The sequence below is a fragment of the Strix aluco genome, chromosome 15, assembly GCF_031877795.1.
Source record: "Strix aluco isolate bStrAlu1 chromosome 15, bStrAlu1.hap1, whole genome shotgun sequence".
Lineage (NCBI taxonomy): Eukaryota > Metazoa > Chordata > Aves > Strigiformes > Strigidae > Strix > Strix aluco.
Window position 1 is genome coordinate 6,394,960 of NC_133945.1, and position 21,306 is coordinate 6,416,265.

Here is a 21,306-nt window from a genome sequence, read left to right on the forward strand (position 1 = left end):
CATTTTGGGGATCCTCTGGGGCTTTATTCAAGGTCTTGCTACAACTGTATTTTATTTTGAAAGAACAGAGCACGTTCGGTGCTTATTTCCTACTGCCCAGCACCGTTCCCTCCTTCCCAAGTGGCATTTGGGGGACCACAGTCACGCCGAATTGGCTGGGAAGGGAGCAGGGCACAGCCCTGCGCCTGCCTGCCCCCCACTTTTGGTGGGATTTGGGCTCGAGTGGGCCGGAGGCCAACGCTGGGGCTCCACCTGGGTCCTGCGTGACCCCCATCCGTGTGCGGGACCTGTCCTGAGCCTTGCGGCGTGGTTTTGTGACTCGGGGCGCCTGGGCTGCGGTTTTGAGGGGGGGGTGTGGGGGGGGGATCGCTGTGTGCTCCAGCCTGGCTGCTGGTGGGTGGCAGGTCGTGGGGCCCCGCAAGCGCGTGGATGCGGGGTTCCACGGTGAGACACTGCGAGGGTGCTTCAGCCTCCCCCCCACCCTCCCCGGGGGGGGTTTCCCCCCTCCCGCGTTGCGCCGTGATGGGGGGGGAGGGCAGGAAGGAGGGACCCCCCCCCCCCACGCCGCGCAGCGGGGGCCGTGCGGGATGTCACCCCGCCCCACGCAGCGTGATCCGCCCCGCACTGCACCGGTGGGGGCGGGACGCGCCCGCCCGCTGCGGGGAGGGGCTGCGGGCGGTGCCGCCCGCAGGTACCGGCCGCGTCACGCGTGGGCTCCGCCGAGGGTCGCGCTGGGGGCGACGCGGCGGAGCTGGGAGGGGGGTGTGTGTGTGTGCCGGGTGGGGGAAACCGCACAGCCCCGCGTGTCCCCGCCCTGCGGCTGCGTGGGGACCGTGCCGCCCTCCTATTTTGCTGCGTGGGGCCGGGCCCCCCCGCCGTGTCCCGTGGGTGAGGGACCATGAAGGTGAAGGTGATTTCTGTCCTGGAGGACAACTACATGTACCTGGTCATCGAGGAGAGCACCCGGGACGCCATCGCGGTGGACGCCGCCGTCCCCAAAAGGGTGAGAGGTGTTTTGCCCCCCCCTCAGCAGCCCCCTGACCCGGGTGGGCTGCGGGGTCCCACTCGGGGGACGTGTCCGTGGCGGTGGCCCCACGCGGGGTCTTGGCGTGTACCAGGGTGCATCCCACTGGCTGGGTTAACCCCTGTGCGAGACCCCACTCCCACCCACCCCTGGGCTGCGGGGGGTCCCCACATCGCCTTAACTGTCACCTCCCAGCCCTCCCCATGCCCCAGCTGGAAGACTTGCAGACCCCAAAGCAAGTAAAAATAACCCAAAATTAGGGTTTGGAGTGCGTCTCCCACATGAAGTCCTGGTTTTCCAGGAGTCAGCTGGGGGCAGGCAGGGAGGGCAGCGGCCGGGGTCACCCCTCGCCACTGTGACCCCCCCAGCCCGGTGACCCCCTCGTGCCACCCTCGGCCGGTCCAAACGCTGTCGCGGTTTTTAAGCGTTTGTTGCTGACTCGGACGTTTCCTTCCTCTTTGAGGAACGTAATCAGGAGCAGCCGGCGGGTTTGTGAGTAGCGATGAATTTTAAGTTGGCGTTTAAAGGCTCCTGGCAGCAGAGCTGCGGGGTTGGCAGCCCCACGCGGCCCCTCGCCGGCGCCAGGGTGGGTTCCACGGCCGTGGCAGTGACCCCGTGCCGCGCCTCCGTGCGAAAGCACCGGCCATAAAACGCCGCCGTTCCCGTCCGCCTGCTCCGCTCTGCAGGTCAGGCGTGGGGAGCTGAGCCTTCCTCCCACCCTCATCCTCTCACTGCTCCAGCCATTGGTTTTGACCGTTTGCTCTGCTCTGCACTCGCAGAGCGGTGCCGTACGGGACGGGCACGGCGGGCGCCGGCTGTTCATGGCGGCGCTGGGCGACTGTAGCAGCCATGGTGCACCTCTGTGCGCTCACCTCCTTCTGCTCTGCCTCCCTTTCAGTTGCTGGAAATCATCAGGAAGGAGGACGTGGTGCTCAGAGCGATCCTCACCACCCACCACCACTGGTAAGAGTCGCTGGGGGTCGGGGACAGCAGTGCCAGGTGTGGGACCAGGTGTCCATCCCTCCTCTGCCACCGCAGGGACCACGCGAGGGGCAACGAGGAGCTGGCGAGGCTCTGCCCGGGTCTGCGGGTGTACGGCGCTGATGAGCGGATCGGGGCCCTGACGCACAAGGTGACCCACAGCCAGGAGCTGACGGTACGTGGCTGTAGGGACGGTGGAAGCGCCACGGGGCTCGGTCCCCACCCCGTGCACGGATCCTGCCCCGCTGTGGGGAGCACAGCCGGGCGATGGCACCGTGCCGGGAGCTAACGTGTTCGGTGCCTGGATGGAGCCATGCTTGGCTTCCCCGTGCCAATTGCAGACGTGGCGCCGTGGATTCGGGGCTGGGACTGGAGAAGAAACCTCATCCCATTCCCTTTGGGATTGCGCGGGGGGGACCCAACCCTCTCCTGAGGCCCCACTGTGCTCGGGCTCCCCATGTCATGGGGTGGTTGCAGACGTGGCACCGTGGATTTAGGGCTGGGACTGGAGGAGAAACCTCGTCCCGTTCCCTTTGGGATTGCGTGGGGGGGACCCAACCCTCTCCTGAGGCCCTGCTGCCAAACGCCATCGGGGCAGACACGTGCAACTCACCCAAACCACCATGCCCCGGGCACCTCTGTGACCTGCTGAGCCCTGGGTGGGCGATGCCGTGGGGCTTGGGGACGACTGGGGGGGTGGGTCTGGCTGCCTGTCAGCGCCGGGACAGCCCCGGCGGGGTCCTGACCCTCTCTCCCCGCAGTTTGGGGCCATCCGGGTGAGGTGTCTCTTCACCCCCTGCCACACCTCGGGCCACATGTGCTACTTCATGTGGGAGGACGGTTCCCCAGACGCTCCGGCTCTTTTCTCAGGTATCCCACCCTGCTGCCGGGCACCCCGGGGGTACCGGGGACGTGGGGCGTGCTGCCTGCGTGCTGTCTGTGTGCTGCCTGGCCCCCCTGTGCTCAGCACTCGCGGGGAGAATCCAGCGTGGGGGGGGGGCTCCCACCCAGCCCCCCAGCCCTGGGAGTGGGGCAGGGTCCCCTCTGTGCTTGGACCTCCCCCCTTTCCCCGCAGGTGACACCCTGTTTGTGGGAGGCTGCGGGAAGTTCTTCGAGGGGACAGCAGAGCAGATGTACACCAACCTCACCCAGATCCTGGGGGCTTTGCCGAAGGAAACGGTGAGTGCCCCGTATCTCAGCTCCAGCCTGGGGAGGGACCCCAAAATCGGGAGGGGGCTTGAGAGTGGCACATGTGACACCGGGTACTTCCCGCTGGTGTTGCAGAAGGTGTTCTGCGGCCACGAATGCACCGTCCGAAACCTCAAGTTTGCCTTAAAAGTGGAACCGGAGAATGAAATAGTAAAGAAGAAACTCGCGTGGGCCAAAGTAAGTGGCTGAGCCCCTGCCGGGGCAGGGGCGGAGGAGGTGTTGGGTGCCGGCAGGTTTTTGGACGTGTCTGGTTCCTCGGCAGCAGCGGGATGACGAGGACCTGCCCACGGTGCCCTCCACGCTGCAGGAGGAGTTCCTCTACAACCCCTTCCTGCGGGTCACGTAAGCAGCGGCAGTGCCTGGGGGGCATGAGGGGCCCTGACGTGGGTCAACCCCGAAGTGGGTGGGCCCCGGCTGGCTGGTCCTGCCCCCAAACTCTGCTCCCCTTTTCTTTCCAGTGTCACCCCTTCTCCCGTGGCTTCGCTACCCAGTGGGAAATCCAAGTCCTGAGGGAGGGGAGGGTCTGGGATGTGGGGTCCTGCACAGGGTCCCCCCAGACAGCCCCCCAGCATGAGGATGTGACTCCCCCGACGTCTGTCCCAGTGGGGAGGGGGGTCCCCATCCCATCCCCCATGGTCACAGCGGAGCCGCTCTCCTTGCAGGGAGGAGCCCTTGCAAAAGTTCACGGGTAAGACGGACCCGGTGGAGGTGCTGAGGACGCTGCGCACCGAGAAGGATAACTTCAAGAAGCCCAAGGAGCGGCCCAATCCCCAGGCCGTGCTCGCGTTTGACTGGGGTCTTTTCAGCCCCTTCCTCGAGAAGAAGTGAGCGGCCAAAACGCAGCATCCCTGTCATGGTGGTGGCTTTTCTGCCCCACGGCTGGCCGGCTGCGACTTCCTCCCGTAAGACTCAGCAGTTGGGAAGTGGTTTTTGTCTTTAACCTGCTCGTTTTGAGGCTGCTCTGCTATGTCCCCTCCAGCGCCTATGTCCGGCTCCCCGGGGCCTGCAGGAGCTCTGCTGAGCTTCCCCATGGGAAGGGAGCTCGGGGGAAGGTGCTTCAGCCTCCCCCCGGCCGTGGGTCGGGGGTGTTTTGGGGGGCAGAACACCCGCGTTCGCAACGGTCAGGTCGGGGGGTGTGGTGTGGGAGCCAGGGGAGAGCATGGAAAAGGTTGGAACCCTCAGGGGGCCGCGGTGCTGGACCCCACGGCCCTGCCGGGGCTGTAAGGCCCTCCTGCCTGCACTCCTGCCTGCACTCCTGCCTGTACTCCTGCCAGACCCGGGTGCTTCATTGCGCCGGGCCCTCCCTGGGCCCTTCTCAGGCCAAGCAAGGCGCAGCTGGGGAGGGAACAGGCGTTTTCACTGGCGCTCAGCAGCACCTGTGCGACTCTAGACCTGGGCTAACAGAAAACCCTCCTTGCAGTGGGGGTTTGGGTATTTTTTCCTCCCTTTTGTTTTTTTTTTCCCCTTATTTTTATAGCAGGCCAACATAGAAACATCGTGTAGGGATCTGTAACATGATCACTGACTTACAGGAGCCGTCCAAACCCCTCGAACCGTGCGGCGCACGCTCAGGTGGAGGTCAGGCCTGGGGGAGAGCGCGCTCTGACCCCCTGGCTTTGTGAAATGCTTCTCAAGGTGTGACAGGACAGTTTTTAGGCCGCAAACAACAACGTGTGCTTTTTTTTCCCCGCCCCCGAAGATAAAAAATTGGAGAAGAAAAACATTTGGCTGCAACTTACATTTATGTTGCCTTGTCTTTAGAAAAAGAGGTGGGGAACAGCTGAGTTTAAGCCTTTTCAGCCTTCAGTTTGTGCAAAATCAGTACTGTATTTTATTTTTTTCAGGTCTGAGAAATGCGCAAAGCTTTTATTTGTAGGTGGTGGGGAGGTGCATTACAAATCAGTAGTTTTTTTGGGGAAAAAAAGTAGAGTTTGATGGTAGCTCTGTAAATAGCTGTGAAAATCCCTCTGAAGGGTCTGGGTGTGGGCAGGAGGTTCCGTGTGGGACAGTCTCTGGTTTCTCCTTTACCTCAGTGTGCAGAGCATGTGCGACTGTCTTGGTGCTGCCGAGTTTACACCCATTCTATGTAGTTCAGGTGAAAACACGGAGCAGAGGAGCTGGTCCCGTAATCCTTTACTGCGTGTTGTCATTTTAATCAGCATCGATTATAAATTTCATAGCTCGTAACACTGGAATTGAGTTGACTTCAGGATCTTTCATGCGTGGACTGTGGGCTGCAGCCGTTACTGCTGAAGCCTGGGTTGTGGCTGTTTCTTCCCTTGCCAGAAACTAGATTAAGGTTTTCTTTTTTCCTTTTATTAAGTTATAGTGTTAGAATTTACTCTCCCTGCCAGGAGAGGAAGAATTAATCCTGCTGCACAAGTTGCCTCGGTACTATTGCCCCAAGCTGCTCAGTTTAACTGTAACGGTGCAGTTTGTAGGTGTTACCCGGGGACTCCTCTGGATGTTTTTTTACACTGGGAGCAGAGGGGCACCCCTGTGTGTTTGGGGGGTGTCCCTGAGCCACCACCCACTCAGAGGCTGGGCAGGATTCAAGCTGCTCTCGCAGGAACAGACACCCAGGAGCGCTGTGAGGGGCGACTCCTGCGGTGGCTCAGGCCGTGTGTGCGCTGGTAGCTGGGGAGGAGACAAAAGGTAGAGCCCCCGTTGTTTGATTTACAGCTCATTTAGCTTTATTTATTTGTGCACTTCTGGCTCGACATGTGTGTTCTCAACAGAAACAGAATGTGTTTCTTTCGCACTGATGTACAGCATTTCTGCTCTCGGCCCTTCAGCGCACGGGGCTGAGTATCTCCGGCGGTAGATAACAATGTTATGGTCTGGCACAACACTCTGTTATAAATCTGTGTCCTAAATCTGCGTGGAAAAGGGCGTTCGCTGAACTGCCGCCTCGCCTGGGGAATAAACGGGGTGGGGAGGGGGAAGCACTGGGAGATTCTTGCCTTATGAACACTGTGAATTCACTAATTGAGCAGCAACACCTGAAAAATGTAAAGCTTTTAATTAAAAACATGAAAAAAAAAAGTCTTTTACACTGTTGGCTTACTTTTAGTAAAGAGCGGAGGAGGCTCTGAGGAGGACGCAGGCCAGCACTGCCAGAGGAGCCGGTACAAGAGGCGGGTGAAGGGCTGAGCCCTGCGCTTGCGGGCGGCAGTAACGTGGTGAGGGTTTTCCCTGGCGAGAGTCCGGGCAAGGTCCTCTCAGGATTAGCTGTGGTAACCGGCTCCGCATTTGTATTTACTCTGAAGCAACAAAGCAATGTGGCAGCTCTGTTTTCAAGTTTTCGTCCACTTAACTCTACTTTCTGTACAGTCCTTCTTCCTCACATAGCAGTAACTGGAAAAAGGAGAAATATTGAAGTGATTCAGTAATGATTCCAAGTTCATCTTCACTTGCAGCTGCAGCGGGCACAAGGAGATTCCACATCTGCTGGCGTCCCGTCCCCTCGAGTTCAGGTACAGCCACAGAGCCTCCCACTCCTGCCTGCCCCTCCCCAGCCACACTGCAACTCCACAAAAACTGATGTTCTCATTAAATAGACCAGACTTAGTAGCTGTTTTTCTGCAAACACATCTTCTGAGAACACCCGTATGTAAAAACACTGACAGCACGACAGGCACCCGTCATCTCCAGCAACAAAAGACCAAATCTGTTCCACATCCACCTCTCTTCTGGCGAGGCATCAGAATATGCTGCATTAAACCAGGTGTGTTTTTACTAACCTCTTGGATTGTTCTGGTAAACTACTCGTTGTAATGATTACAGCTCACAGCTGCCTTCTATTAACTTTTGTAAAGGAACACCTTTCAGAGACACCCAGGGCTTTGTCCTTCATTGGAAAGTTGGCAGTAAATTCTTACTTGAAACACTGTAAAAAGTTGCTTTCTCTGAATTTAAGGATATTATCCATCAGTAACTGGCTGCTGAGGATGGGGTAGATGTGACAATTCTGTGACTCTCCCTACTGTGTAATTTAGGGAGAGAAAGAGAGATGTAATTGCCCACAGTTAGAGACAATTGTTATAATTAAAAGGAAAAAAAAAATCACTCTTGCTTTTTCTTCTGAAACATTAATTTAGGCCCCATTTCAGCCCTGCTTCTCACGCTGCTGGTACCCACCCCCTCAGCCAGGGCCAGGATGCTGCAGCTGCAGGGCAGGGGCAGGCAGCCCCTGAAGTGGAAAACCAGACCCCAGGGTCTAATGAGGGCATTTCTAACTCAGTGAGGGTGTCCTGACAGAGCCAGCCCCAAAACCTAGTGCCCCAAACACAGTGAGGCCGGGACGAGTAACATCATCATGTAGCAAAAAGCTCCTTGGGGTGAGGCTACAGCCTCCTGCAAGCCAACTCCTCCAGCACCTTAAATTCATCAGCTCTGGGAGGTTTAGGGGTGTAAGGGGAGCACAGATTTAGTCCTTAAAGACTGCGCAGAGGCTGGGTCGCACTACTGCTCCTTTTGACGTGCGTTTTAAGTCAGTGTTTGGTCTTTATTTACATCACTTCAGTAATTATAAGGCTCTAGGAATTAATATTGCCTGCCTAGATGCACATTACCTTCTCATCCCTAACGAGAGTCAGAAACTGCCAAGTCCCAGTGAGGGCACAGAGCTTTTAGCTGTCTTTTGAGAATCCACCATACAACAGAGTTAAAAAGGCACCAAGTGTCTGGGCTTCACGGCGTCAAGCTTCACCATTTGATGTTAAATCCGGTGCTCGCTCTCTCCACGGCATGGTACTCCGTATGCAGAGCTCGGGCAGCCTTTTCCGACTCCGTGCCCCCCAGCCACTGCTCATACAGCTCCTTTACAGTCCAGTTCTCCTCGGGAATCGTGGTCTTAAGAGACTCATACATCCTCTCGACTTGCTGAAGCTGGTCCTTGCTGGATTCACCGTCTAGTTTGATCTGACCACCCCCGTTTAAACAGCCTGCATGCAACAAAAGGAGAAAATGTCACTGGGTTTCGAAAGCACTTCAGCTTTATCAGAAAAAAACAGTTAATTTAATCTGCACCTGCCGTTACCGAAATGAAAACACTATAATTGGCGTTTACTCCCCGTGTAAGAGGGGTAAGCAGCAGCGGGGAGCTCTGGCTGAGAGCCGAGGGCTGGGCGCGAGCTGCCCACGCTCTGCTAGCGGGGTCGAAGAGGGTGAGAAAGGAGGGCTTGTGCAAAGGGAAAAGTTTCCCACAGCATTCTCCTGGCAAAACTGGCTGCTCATGGCTTGGATGAGCACACACTTTGCTGGGTAAAATACTGCTGGATGGCCAGGCCCAAAGAGTTGTGGTGAATGGAGTTAAATCCAGTTGGCGGCCGGTCACAAGTGGTGTCCCCCAGGGCTCGGTTTTGGGGCCACTCCTGTTTAACATCTTTACTGATGATCTAGACGAGGGGATCGAGTGCACCCTCAGAAAGTTTGCAGATGACATCAAATGGGGTAGGAGTGTTGATCTGCTCGAGGGTAGGGAGGCTCTGCAGAGAGACCTGGACAGGCTGGAGCGATGGGCCAAGGCCAACTGTATGAGCTTCAATAAGGCCAAATGCCGGGTGCTGCACTTGGGCCACAACAACCCCCAGCAGCGCTACAGGCTTGGGGAGGAGTGGCTGGAGAGCTGCCAGGCAGAGAGGGACCTGGGGGGGTGGGTTGATAATGAGCCAGCAGTGTGCCCAGGTGGCCAAGAAGGCCAATGGTATCCTGGCTTGTATCAGCACTAGCGTGGCCAGCAGGGACAGGGAAGGGATCTTAGCCCCGGACTCGGCACTGGTGAGGCCGCACCTCGATGACTGGGTTCAGTTTTGGGCCCCTCACTCCAAAAAGGCCATTGAATGACTCGAGCGTGGCCAGAGAAGGGCAACGGAGCTGGTGCAGGGTCTGGAGCACAGGTCTGATGGGGAGCGGCTGAGGGAACTGGGGGGGTTTAGTCTGGAGAAGAGGAGGCTGAGGGGAGACCTCATCGCCCTCTACAACTACCTGAAAGGAGGGTGCAGAGAGGGGGGATGAGTCTCTTGAACCAAGTAATAAGCAATAGAACAAGAGGGAGTGGCCTCAAGTTGTGCCAGGGAAGGTTTAGACTAGATATTAGGAAGTATTTCTTTGCAGAAGGGGTTGTTGGGTGTTGGAATGGGCTGCCCAGGGAGGTGGTGGAGTCCCCATCCCTGGAGGGGTTGAAGAGTCGGGTTGACCCAGCGCTGAGGGATCTGGTGTAGTTGGGAACTGTTAATGTTGGGTTGATGGTTGGACTGGAGGAGCTTCAAGGTCTTTTCCAACCTAGACAATTCTGTGATTCTGTAAGGGGAAAAGGATTAAAATGGGTAGAAAGAGACTTTCTTCACCAGCCAGAGCAAGCGTTCTCTAAAAGCACAACGGTCAATTTTGTGCAATTTTAGAGGGTGAATCTCCCCATGTCTCAAAGAGCTCAGAAAACCAGGAGGACCTCCTTAAAAGCACCAATTGTGCAAATTTTGTGCAACGGAATTTAACCGTAATTACTTAAATCCTGAAGAATTACTAGCTTCTAGGTAGGAAAATATACACACAAACAATTCTGACATTCTGAAGCTGTGACTATCACATCTCAAGAATTTGACAGCTTTGCCACAATATTCATGATGTAGAAATTGCCTGTCGTTCTTGTATTTTAGGTCCAGTTTCGTACAGCTTCGGGTGTATCAGGGAAGGCCCCCAGCAGTCTTACCCGACGGGCAGGCCATGACTTCAACGTAGTGATAGGGCGATTTCCCACGTTTCAGCTTTTGCACCAAATTCTGTATGTTTCGAAACCCATACGCCAAAGCAAACTGGAGCAGGACAACCCCCTCCTTCTCCAATGTCACCTCCTGGAAGTCCTTGTTTCTGAGAACAAGAGCAGAGAAAAATGTCTTATCTAAATTAACTTCTATTTTAAACTTCAAAGAGCCCTGTGCTAAAACAAAGCTCTCTCTGAAATCTTTTTCAAGGAGGCTGTCCCAGTTCTCTGCCACCCGAACAGAAGGGATGAAGGAAAGAGCTCACAGCTCCTTCTCCAGCCTTGTCTGAGGACCTGCCACCTGAACTGAGTTTGTGGAAGAACACCTGTGTTGAATAAACCCTTAAAAGCAAAGCAAAGGCAGCCTGAACAAAAGTTTCATTGTGATGGACCTTCTGAGTTGGCTTCAGCCAACTTATGCATTAGTGGGGCCTCGGAGGAAACTTTGAAATTGCAGTGGGTCATAAAACTGGGGAGCAAACCATTATTGAAGGCTTCCAGACTCCAGAGGTTAATGGAAATACCTGTTCCTGATAAAAGAGTAAGTAATTTGATTTTTATTAAGTATTTCATATTGAGACTCTGGGGGGTTGTTCCTTCTGCTTCCTAGACCAGAGAATCCTAAACATAAATAATTGCTAATCAGGGATATAATTCCTTACAAATGGTACATTAATATCATAATAGGGAAGCTAGTGGGAATCTCAGCTGAATGAGCCTCCATGCCCAAACTCCCGTGACTTGTTTTCTGTCTTACAACACAGTTAAAACAGAGCCCCAAAGCCCTGACAGGAGATTTTTTTTCCTGTGATCGCTACATTAGCATCAAATCTACTTTATTGCTCTGACTGCAGGTGAGGAAGCCCAGATCCAGGCGAGCTCTGTCTTCTAAACTACTCTAAAAATTGTCTGCAACTGGATACTGGGAAAATCCATCAGGCCAAAATAAAGCGCGTGGGTGGTGAAGGGGCTACAAGTCTCCGAGGGAGTAGGGGCTGATTTACTGCTCAGCCACTGTGGGAGGGAGAAGCCCATTCCCATGCCTTGAAGTAAAATGTTTAACATTGCAAAGAAAGTTTCAGCCGACATCAGCAAGATAAGAGCATGAACAGAACTGCAACAAAAACAGGGCTTTCTGTAGGACTTTAAAATTCTTACTTTAGAGGTTTGTACTGAATTGTATCCACTTGAATTCCAAAGAGCTCCTTGGCTGCGTACTTGTACACGTGCTCCAAGTAGCCCCCCGAGCCACCGCCAGAGTGGCTGGTGAGTTCCTCCTCGGCAGCGCCACTGAGCCTGGGGGAGGGAGGGAGGGAAGAAAACAGCACTTTGAGGGGAATCTTTGATCCAACAGAACAGCCAGCACAAAGGCAAAGGTCCAGGGGACTCAAAAGCAACAGAACAAGCCCCAGGGCAGCTCCCTTTGAGCTCCCAGCTTTTCCCTTTCTCCTGGGAACCCCCTATTTATAGCTCCAGAGCCCGGGGATTTAACCCTGTGCTGCCCAGCCGCCTTTGGGTCAAGCTCAGTGGAAACAGTCACGTGCCACAGCAAGGCCTGACCCACGCACTGCCAACTTAAATCTTCACGTATGAAAAACATGTTTGGGAATGTTTGAGTTACAAGGGCAATTACCTGACGTGTATTTTGTTCGCTTCCTGTTTAATACCTCTACAAGCATCCTGGGTTACACTTAGAAACGGGAGGGAAATACTGAAGCAATGGCAGTATGTTGGAGAACGCAACCCAGCACAAGTCCTGGCTCAGACAAGGGACATCTCACCAGCGCTAAAGCTTTTTTTGAAGCATCAACAGAAGCAGAGCTCCTTATGGAAAGCTCTAGTTCTGTGTTACAACGCATTTTTTGAAACCAGCTCCTTGAGATGTGGTTGGCAGCACACACGAGAGCACTGCTGGGGGGTCTCAGCATGCAGAGAGGTGAAATCCCTGCGGCCGTGGTTTCCTCTGCGCGCAGTCCCACAGCAAAGGTGACCAAACCCCCTGATGCCAGGGCTCTTCCTCCATCCAACACTGTCCTCGGCGGGATCCTGTTTCGAGTTCAACGCATTTTTGGTGTTGAACGTTAACAGAAGTTTTGTAATTCTAGTTCTGTGCAAGTAATTCCACCTCACTGTCGTGCCAGAACACAACCAACTATTCAGAGGTCAAGAGAATGTTTCTTGCGAACAGCCCACCAGATGGAAGCCACAACAATAGCTTTTGTTACGAGAGAATAACAAGATGAGGGATCTGCTTCGAAGCACTCATCAGGCAGCGACACTTGCATTCTGCTCCCAACAGCTGCAGAAGGGAAAACACTTGAACCCAGGCCAAAGAGTTTCAAGTCAAAGCGAAGATGTTGCCTCTTGCAGATAAAATCTCAGCTTTGGAAGAGCTGCAGAAGGCAACACTTGGGCCTGCAATCACCCTCAGAAACTATTTTTAATTTGATCTTGTTTACAGGAACTGAGCTTCATTAACAAAATGTTTCAGTGTGTCTGGCCTCACGTACTGCTACTCTCTTAAACTGAGGCTGCCAGTAAGCTTTAGCGCTGGCCCGGAGCACGCAGTTACACCAGCAAAAGTCCTGGGATTTCTGGCACTTCACCTCCTTCTTGCTGCCAAATGTAATAACCCCTTAATGGGCTTTTCCACGTGCTGGAGGACAAAGCAGAACAACAGCCATTGGCCTGCTTATGTGAACGCTCCAAGTTCTGAGGAATACGTGCTGTTTGTAACCAGTCAATTTACTGAGTATGTTAAAGCTTGCAAAAGGTTATAGAGGCACTTTATCACCCCAAGCATGAGGCCCAGCACTCAGAATGCACTCCTAAGAACCAGGCCAGAGATTTTTATCAAGTTATTAGACATTCAGTTCTCTGTTATAACTGACACTTCCATAATGTCATTTCCTAAGCAATCCCAAACACTTCAGAACCTTTTTGTTCTCCTCAATTTGCTATCAGTGGTGTAACAATAAAGCAGGTAGAACAGAAGTTCTAGTTTACAGGGACAACTTCTGAAGTTTTGGGACTCAACCATGCAGATATTTATTATAGCTGAGGATACTTTTCTTTTTTGATGTGAAAACAATCTGTGCGTACGCTATGTCAGAAAAAGACACTTAATCCTGGAAAAAATGTGCGTGAATAGATCTGTGCTAGTAAATGTGTTCTGTGAAACCTGCACCTACTGATCCACTGAGATGTAGCAGAAGGAAACCCAGGCTCTGGGCATGCATGTTATTTTAAATCTCTTTTTTTAAATTAATAATCCCTTACATGAAAGGGATCAGACAGCAACAGACCATCCCTAGCTCACATTCTCCTTTTCAGAAGCACAGGAATGACCAACGTTTATAACAATTAAAACTAATCTAGGAAATAGGCTGCACATAAGGACATTTCCCTTCACAGCTCAGCTCTGTCAACGTACAGGCGCTGATCAGACAATTCCTGAGCAAGGGCACTTGGTTGCACTACAAAGACTTGAAGCCTATTTAGAAATAAACCAAATTTCACACCCAGAGTGTCACATCCACAAGGGGTACAGCTGAAAACAGGCTAGTGTCACAGACTAATCATGTGCCAGACGCTGCGTATTTGGGGTATCAAAATCTCTCCTAAAAACTTAAGGAGTCTGAGCAGTAAATTTTTGAATCGTATAATCATCTTTTATAATTCTTAAAGGGTGCTGCACATGTAGCCTTTCTGTTCACAACGTGCAAAGTGCTACAAAGACATTTCTTTTAAGCTGGAGAATGCTTTGGTTTAGCATTCAGCATGGAACCGCCCCTGCATGTCAATTTAGATGAGTAAAATGTGATTTTAATGTTTCCGTAGTCACTTAGATCCCTGTGCAGTTGTCGCTTAAGCAGCTGAAGTTGTTACTTTTCCGTCGATGCAACTGAAGTCTCATCTGGTTTGCACATGTTTTAGATCTCATCTTTTTACAAATAAAGACTCCTAGAGATTAGCTGACCTAAATATTTCCTATTTAGGCTTTAATTCTGGAATCCCTATAGTAGCTCCGATACCTAGGAACGGAGCACAGTGCCGTAACAGGCTTTGTTTTAGCAAACTCTTTTATCACTGATCTGCATTCTTCCACTTTTCAAAGTTTGCAGGTAGATTTCTGCAGGATTCCACCAGCTGTAGTGTAACAGCAGTTGAAGTAAATGACTGTCATGCAATTTGTGCTTCTCTGCACAATTAGTTTGCCATTATACTCTTACTGAGCTAATTCTAGCAATCCTGCAGATTTACAGTGAGAGCTGCTAATCCTTGGGCTACTAAAATCTAGAACAAATAGTTGCAGACTGTATAAAAGTGGAAATTCATCGTTTTCTGTAGATATAAGTATTTTAATGCACAATTGTGCTGATTCAAGTGGCCCAAGAAAGCAAATCAAATGCAAACATGTGCAGCCTTGTGTAGAACAGTAGTGGAAAGGCAAATTTTGTTGAAGAACTCTAACTACTGGATGAAAAAGAACATGACTGAAGATACCAATGAGGTTTTGTTCTTACGTGGTATCCAATGGAGCAGGATCTACATCTGACAGAGACACTCCTTCTTGTTCCAACAACTTTAGCACTTCTCCTAAAACAGAACCACAGACATAAAAAGTTCTTATTTTGGAGATAAAGGAAAGGAAAATCCACAGACCAATACATAAGACTGCATCTGCAATTTTTACCAGGATATGATTTGCATGATTCAAGTGTAATTATACAGCAACATCCGTAAGTTACATCCTTCACCAGAGACAAAGGGTTATTCAAACTAGCAAATGCCTTGCTCTGAAGCTTCCAGAAATTAGCTGGATTACCTCTGGCTCTGCTTACCTGTGGTGATTACACAGTCCACGTCACGAGTTTGGTACTCCTGGTTGAAAAAGTCTGGCCTTGAGGCCTCCAGCTTTTTGTCGTAACAGGGCATCACTGTTACGTGGTAGATCTGGTTGGGTGTCAGGTGCTGGAAGAAAGACAAAGCTGTGGGGTTGGACTGACCAATATCAAACCTATCTCAAGGGAGGTATTTTCCAGGTACAAATGAGAATGATGAAACTAATGCCACCATGCCTCTGGGAATACTCCTCACTGCTACTGAACACTTATTTTTTTATATATATATATACACACATTTATATACACATTAAATTACTTCTCTCCTAGAACACCATTTTAGTTTGTAGCAAGTGTCAGCAGTGTGGCCTTTTACGGGTTTCCCCCCACCTCCTTTTGCTAGTGCAGATGATCCAGACAGTGAGTGAACTCCTAATTATGCAGTTAGAGAACGTGCTTTCTCCGTGCTACTAAAACCCAGCCCCTGCATCAGCAACTAAGAAATGATCTGGAGTCAGACAAAAACCTCACGACCATCCAAGAAATAAGCACAGACCGAGGAAACAAGTCATTGACTCAAGGCCACTGTTTCAGTATCTTGTGCCAAATATTCTAAGTAGCTGCCAATTTTTGTAAGGAGTATGCAGATGTCAGCATTTACTTAATGTAAGTGTTAAACCACTGCTCATTAACGGACAATAAATCATACAATCAGAAGTGCTGCTTAAGTTTCTTACTGGACAAATCTAGGCTATTAGTACAACTAGTCTTTAAGTATCAAATTTACATTTGGAAGGATTCCAAAGGTTAAAGACTGAGAACAGAACTAAGTCAAACTGAAACAGAACATTAAGTTGGGAACGAGCAAGTAATTTTTAGACCAGACATGATCTGCACGTATGCACTGACTGAAGTTCTGTCTTAGGATAATTTATTTTAAGTTATTCACCAACTTTAAACAACATGAAAATACCACACACAGACAAGACGGGAGCACAGACACTGAAAAATAAGTTTCTCCAGCCTTCCCAAATAACACGCAGAGGTTTGAAGTAGCCTGATGAAACAGAAGTGAGAAAGATGCTGCCTTTGCTGGCTTCTGCGAGACAATTTTTGCCTTTAAACTCTAATTTAAACTAATTTAAACTCTAATCTAATCTAACACGTAGCAAAATAAAAAACCAGCAGCTTCAAGTGTTCATTTGTAGCAGTTTGCCATTAAGCACAGTATAGGTCAGCCCCTCACCTGCTGTTCTGCAAAATGGCCCTTGATCAAGGAGCCCATGACCTGCTGTGGAGACTTGGTGGTACTGATGTATGGAATGATGAAACTGCCGTGGGTTTTCTCTGCATAGCAGATCCAACCTGGCAAGAGTGTAATTCGCAAATTACATTTAAAAATAACAAGCAGCCCTTCATTCTGTCCACCTTCCCCCCAGCCCCAGGCTTAGCACCCATTAATAACCATTTTCAGTCTCACTTCTGCATAAAAAGCAAAGGAAGTGTAACAGGAGATTAATTTGAGAGATCACCAGGTAACTGTATAGATCACTACTGCTATTAACACCAAGGTCTCTGTGTACTGTGAAGAGAGTAATCCTCTAAGTTAATTTATCCATTTAAAGTTTTCTGACTAGCTTTTTGATTTTTTTTTTGTTCCAGTGGACTATTCGCATGCCATTTTATTATTTCCATAACTAATTTCATACCACACCTGGACAGGCAGAAGCGAGCATCGGCAAAGCCTTTTTGTCTTCAGATTGCTTTCGAAAGCGTTTTACAAACTCTCGTTGGCTCTCCAGCAGGCTGAAGTTTCTTGAGAAGGTTGTATCAAAAACATAGTGCACACCTAGGCAATACAGCAGCTGTGTTAAAATTCACAAGAAAGATACGGCAAACTACAACAGAAAGCCTCCAGTCAAAGCAAATTCAAACTGCACGTTTTATTTACAGGTAGCAACCTGCTGTTGAGAGTGAAGCTTTCTCCCTAGCCCGCATAGTGAGGCGAGCAGAAGCGACAGGAGGACTGCAAATGTAAAATTTAAAGTTCCTTCCTCCCCTCACTCCAAGTTTATGATGTGACTGAAGTTGCAGACAGTTCGTATTTTAGCTAATGCCAATTATGAAACAAGATGAGTCCACGGGGAGGTTAAATCACATCAACCTCCACGTACGCCGCAGCAGCCCCCTCTGTGATTCACGGAACGCAGTGCCACACTTGCCTAAACTCTTGAAGAATGCAGTCAACTTCTTTGCTGTTTCCAGAACACCCATTTTACATCTTGCAGCTAGTGAAGCTCTGGACTGTGGTGAAACAGAAACCACCACCAATTTCCGTTCATCGGGAGCGGCAGTCTTTGAAAAAAACAAACAAAACCCAGCGCTATTCAGACAATATTAATATGGCACATGCAGAACTTTCAGCACACCAGAACATCAGAAAGCATCTCCTGGCTTAACTCTGACGTCAGTAACTTACTACACTAAAGGCCCTTTCCAAACCCAGGATTTCTTTGTAAAAATCGGAAAAAACACAACAGTGCACTGAGAACATCCTCAGATTCTTCAGCTCTCTGAAAGCAATTTTTACGTGTGCTGTTTCCACGTGTGCTTCTGCAGATGCATCATACCACTCTATTAAGACTTTCAGACTCTGCAGCCTACCTAGCCATGACTTGTCACCTACCTTGTTAAAAGTCAGCATTTTGCAGAGCTCTTCGTGGCTCTGTTGAGTGATTAAAACACTCTCTGCTGATGTAATGCAGCCACTACAAGCTAAACAGTCGTTCAGAGTAATTTTAGCCTTTTCCAGTTTTTGTGCTCCTCCATCCTATAAAGAAACAGATTAGACTCAGTTCTGATCACAGTGTAGAGTGACGTAGTGTTTTTCCCACCTTTACTATATTTAGTAACAAAGACGTTGCCCTTTTCATGCTCGGTTTATCATTTTAAAAAAATTATCTTTTATTTTTAGTAAGATGAGAAAGAAGAGAAATATCTTTGAAGTTTGCTGCTTTTAATAGGATTATTTGGCACATCGATGCAAATATGCTGAGGACCTTCAGGAAAATTTTAGCAAGACCAAGAACATAACTTTCACCAAACACAGAACAGTTGCTTAGGCCGTAATTATTTGTGCTCTCTGGTGGGCTAACATTGCTCCAAAACACTGAAATTATACTGTCCCAGAAGCAAATAGGGTCTATCTTGCTTGGTTTTTCAACTTGTGGGTGGCTGAAGACTGCTGTTTTAACCACAAAACTGTCGATCACAGAGATCCTAAGCCCTTCAGCACCCACCTGCAGTGTGCATTGAGTATCACCCTGGAGAAGGCACCTCTATCAGATGCTGCTCACGTTACTGAACAGCACTGGAGATGTTTCTTCACAGGAACTTGAATTTCACTCCTCCTAAACAGGTTGTGTGACCAGACTATAAGCTCGCTAACATTTTTAATTGATACGGAGAGTTCTGAAATCTTTCGTGCAAAACTTGCATGGACACTGGTGGGAAAACTGCGTGGCAGCGTATCAAAACCAGCGTGTGGCTTGCCACTGGAAATATTTTTCATAATATTTGACCTGAATAAGTCAGTTTTCCCATGAGACTCTCCTCTTAAATGTCACTTCTCAACAAAGTCAGAAACAGACCAAGCAATTAGGTACTATTAAATTAAAATTTTAAAATAAGAAACCAGACTACTTTGGAAGCGCTGTATCCCCCTTTTTTAAGCCAAAAGGTCATCATCTACCTAAAGTTAAAAGTTCTAGATGAATTCCCAGCTTGGTTAACTAAGAAATGCTAACCTTTTCTTTGTAAACAGGAAAATTGTTCTGCAAAACTCAGCATTAATTTTGGAAGAAGGAGGCTTATGAATTCTGCAGGCTATTTAACAAATAATTTGAAATATTATTTAAAAAAATCAGAGCAAAATTTAGGAGTATGTAATTGAATCTCTTTGTGAGCGCTCTGCTGTATGACGTAATGCAATAAGAAAAGACATTGTTGCAAATAATCTAGGAATTGCTCAAACTTAAGTACTGATGGCAAAATAGACTTTTCAGCTTATCTGCTCTTATACTGAAAATCATTGCTAATTGTCAGTGTTTCAGAGCATAAAAGACCGACACAAAATCAGAATTACTGCTTATAAAACCGAGTAATAAAGAAGTTGGACTTTGGAAAAAAGATATGAGAATGCTGACAGCAATAGTGACACTTTTTTAACATCTTAGTCCTCTTTGAGGCATTAGTCAGCTGTAGGCTATACAAATACTTAATAATACATTTTCTGGATATTTTACACCATAATGAAGAAAAATCACACATACCTGATTGATCTGAAAATAGCTTCCATCAGCTTCAATTCTGATCTTAGCTGCTGCTTTTCCAGGCTTTTTTTCCACTTTTACAGGTTTGATACATTCCTGAAAGAGAAATAAAGCCCCAAAAGGAGATGAGCAATGAAGAGGTAGATTTAATACAACCTAGAATGATTAAATCCAAACACTAGTTCTAGAGTGAATGCCGCTTACTCTCCCTTAAGCTATGCTGGATTTACTTACAGCATCTATAACCACCAAGGGAAAACGTAAAAGCAAAAACTTCTTACCCCTTTTTTACAGAAGGAGCATTTTTCCAGCATCATACCAAAACCAGAGGACAATTTTGTTGTTCTTTCTGAAGAACACAGCTGTGTTTTACGGAGCCCTGAAAGGAACAGACGCTTGCCTGCACAGTCCTCCTCTCTAAAATCTTACAGATGATCGTGCATTCTTCATTGCAAATTTTAACCGACGGAGGCGTGGTCACTACAGTCAACATGTGGCTAGTGCCAATGAAGTTTCACTTCATGTCGAAAGGACTCTGACGACCTCAGATGGCCTGCTTCCAGTTTTCTGTATTGTTCTGTGATGAAGTCTCAAGGGTGTTTTTGCATTTTGTGCAATTTTTATTCTTTAGGCACCTTATGACTCCTTGTCCTATTTCCACAGCTAGGATTCTCTTTGCCTTTTACCATCCTGGCTCTGCCAACATCTTCAGGTTTCCCCCCCTGAATTAATCCAGCTGTACTACATTTTGCAAAATGCAGAGACCAGCAGGAACATGCTACAATTCTTCAGTTATGCTCACTGAATAAAACAAACAATGATCTCTACTTGAAACAGCAAAGCAAGTGGCATTATTTACATGAAAGACTTCTCTAGGAAACCCAAGTACTGCAAGGAGAGTTATGTGGTTTGCTACGCTCCGTTCCGCTGATCCCATTTCAGGATAGTTTTTCCGCTGTACTTGCCAGCAAATACATCCAGGATTAGTATTTTGTACTTTTGCTAGTGCTTGAAGACTATGAAAGGAATAGTCTTGACCCATCCTTGCTGCTCATCCCCACCTCTCTGCCACCTGCTCCCCTATGCTGGCACGAACATCTGTGCAGATGAGTGGTGCACAAGTAAACTTGGTCAGGCTTAAGCTTTTTTTCCGGGGGGTCTAGATGAACATTTAATAGGGCAGTTTCCAGATCGGGGTGGGAATGATTTGGCTGCTGGGCCAAGATTTCTCTCTCTATCTGCTTACAGAGGCTTGCACTGAACAGCGTTGCTGCCCTCTCTGTTCCCTGCATGCTGGCTGGAAGAGACAGTGAGGTATCTCTGTGCTTTTCTCCTTTTACCATTTTATTTCCCAGCACCCGAAAACCGTCTGAAAGGGCCGGCCTCGGCACCTTTGCCCCCGTGCCCGCTGTGCCGCCTCCCTCACACTGCCAAGCCGAGGGGCCCAGCCCAGGCCGAGAGCTCACAGAATCACAGAATCGTCTAGGTTGGAAAGGACCTTGAAGATCATCCAGTCCAACCATTGACCTAACACTGACAGTTCCCAACTACAGCATATCCCTAAGCGCTAAGTCAACCTTACTCTTCAACCCCTCCAGGGATGGGGACTCACCACCTCCCTGGGCAGCCCATTCCAACGCCTAACAACCCGTTCTGTAAAGAAATGTTTCCTAATATCCAGACTAAACCTTCCCTGGCGCAATTTGAGGCCATTACCTCTCGTCCTATCTCTTGTTACTTGGTTAAAGAGACTCATCCCCAGCTGCTGCCCCGGCCGGCGGCACGGCCAGGGCTGTCACCCACCTCCCCTCAGCGCCATCTTCTCACCCTTCCCAGGCGGCGCTGGTAGGGCCGACCCGGGCCGGGGGGCAGGGCTGCCCCCCGCGGCCGGCCCTCGCCACCCCCAGCCCTGGCAGCCCCCGGCCCGCACCCACCTGCGAGGGCCCGATGTAATCGTCCAGGTCCGTCAGCTGCAGCACCCCGCTGAAGGGAGACGCCATCCCGGCCGCGCCGCCGCCAAGCGCGGCAGCCAGCGGAGGAGGGGGGGGGGACGACGACGACACTGTCGTAAAAGGGGAAAACGCCACACTGCCGGAAAAGAAAGCGGGGCGGCGATGCGCATGTGCGAGGCTACCGCCCGCCGCTGCGGGGGGG

General features: G+C 49.9%; 2 protein-coding genes across 8 annotated transcripts; one reads left to right on the forward strand and one right to left on the reverse strand.

Annotated features, from left to right (window-relative positions):
- The first annotated feature begins 646 nt into the window (after positions 1-646).
- On the forward strand, positions 647-6,897 carry LOC141930235 (hydroxyacylglutathione hydrolase-like protein). Of its 5 annotated transcripts, XR_012625242.1 has the most exons (10): positions 649-1,003; positions 1,923-1,987; positions 2,063-2,180; positions 2,767-2,875; positions 3,081-3,184; positions 3,290-3,391; positions 3,477-3,556; positions 3,877-4,116; positions 6,634-6,690; positions 6,775-6,897. XR_012625242.1 is itself a non-coding variant. In XM_074840799.1 (8 exons), exons 1-8 carry the CDS (start codon positions 899-901, stop codon positions 4,040-4,042), a joined length of 846 nt encoding a protein of 281 aa, XP_074696900.1. In that variant the 5' UTR covers positions 647-898; the 3' UTR covers positions 4,043-4,935. The 5 variants fall into 5 exon arrangements, 3 of the variants coding, with proteins under 3 accessions (XP_074696900.1, XP_074696901.1, XP_074696899.1); XR_012625241.1 differs by lacking the exon at positions 6,775-6,897 and having other exon boundaries at positions 6,634-6,719; XM_074840799.1 differs by lacking the exons at positions 6,634-6,690; positions 6,775-6,897 and having other exon boundaries at positions 647-1,003; positions 3,480-3,556; positions 3,877-4,935.
- CIAO3 (cytosolic iron-sulfur assembly component 3) lies at positions 6,218-21,191 on the reverse strand. 3 transcript variants are annotated; one of them, XR_012625240.1, is made up of 12 exons: positions 21,087-21,191; positions 19,153-19,248; positions 17,508-17,651; positions 17,044-17,176; positions 16,536-16,670; positions 16,068-16,186; positions 14,822-14,951; positions 14,504-14,576; positions 11,136-11,273; positions 9,927-10,084; positions 7,789-8,160; positions 6,218-6,571 (listed from the first exon to the last, which is right to left on the reverse strand). XR_012625240.1 is itself a non-coding variant. In XM_074840796.1 (11 exons), the coding sequence occupies exons 1-11, from the start codon at positions 21,150-21,152 to the stop codon at positions 7,922-7,924; spliced, it is 1,431 nt and encodes a 476-aa protein (XP_074696897.1). In that variant the 5' UTR covers positions 21,153-21,191; the 3' UTR covers positions 6,218-7,921. The 3 variants fall into 3 exon arrangements, 2 of the variants coding, with proteins under 2 accessions (XP_074696897.1, XP_074696898.1); XM_074840796.1 differs by having other exon boundaries at positions 6,218-8,160; XM_074840797.1 differs by lacking the exon at positions 21,087-21,191 and adding an exon at positions 19,434-20,643 and having other exon boundaries at positions 6,218-8,160.
- Positions 21,192-21,306: the final 115 nt, after the last annotated feature.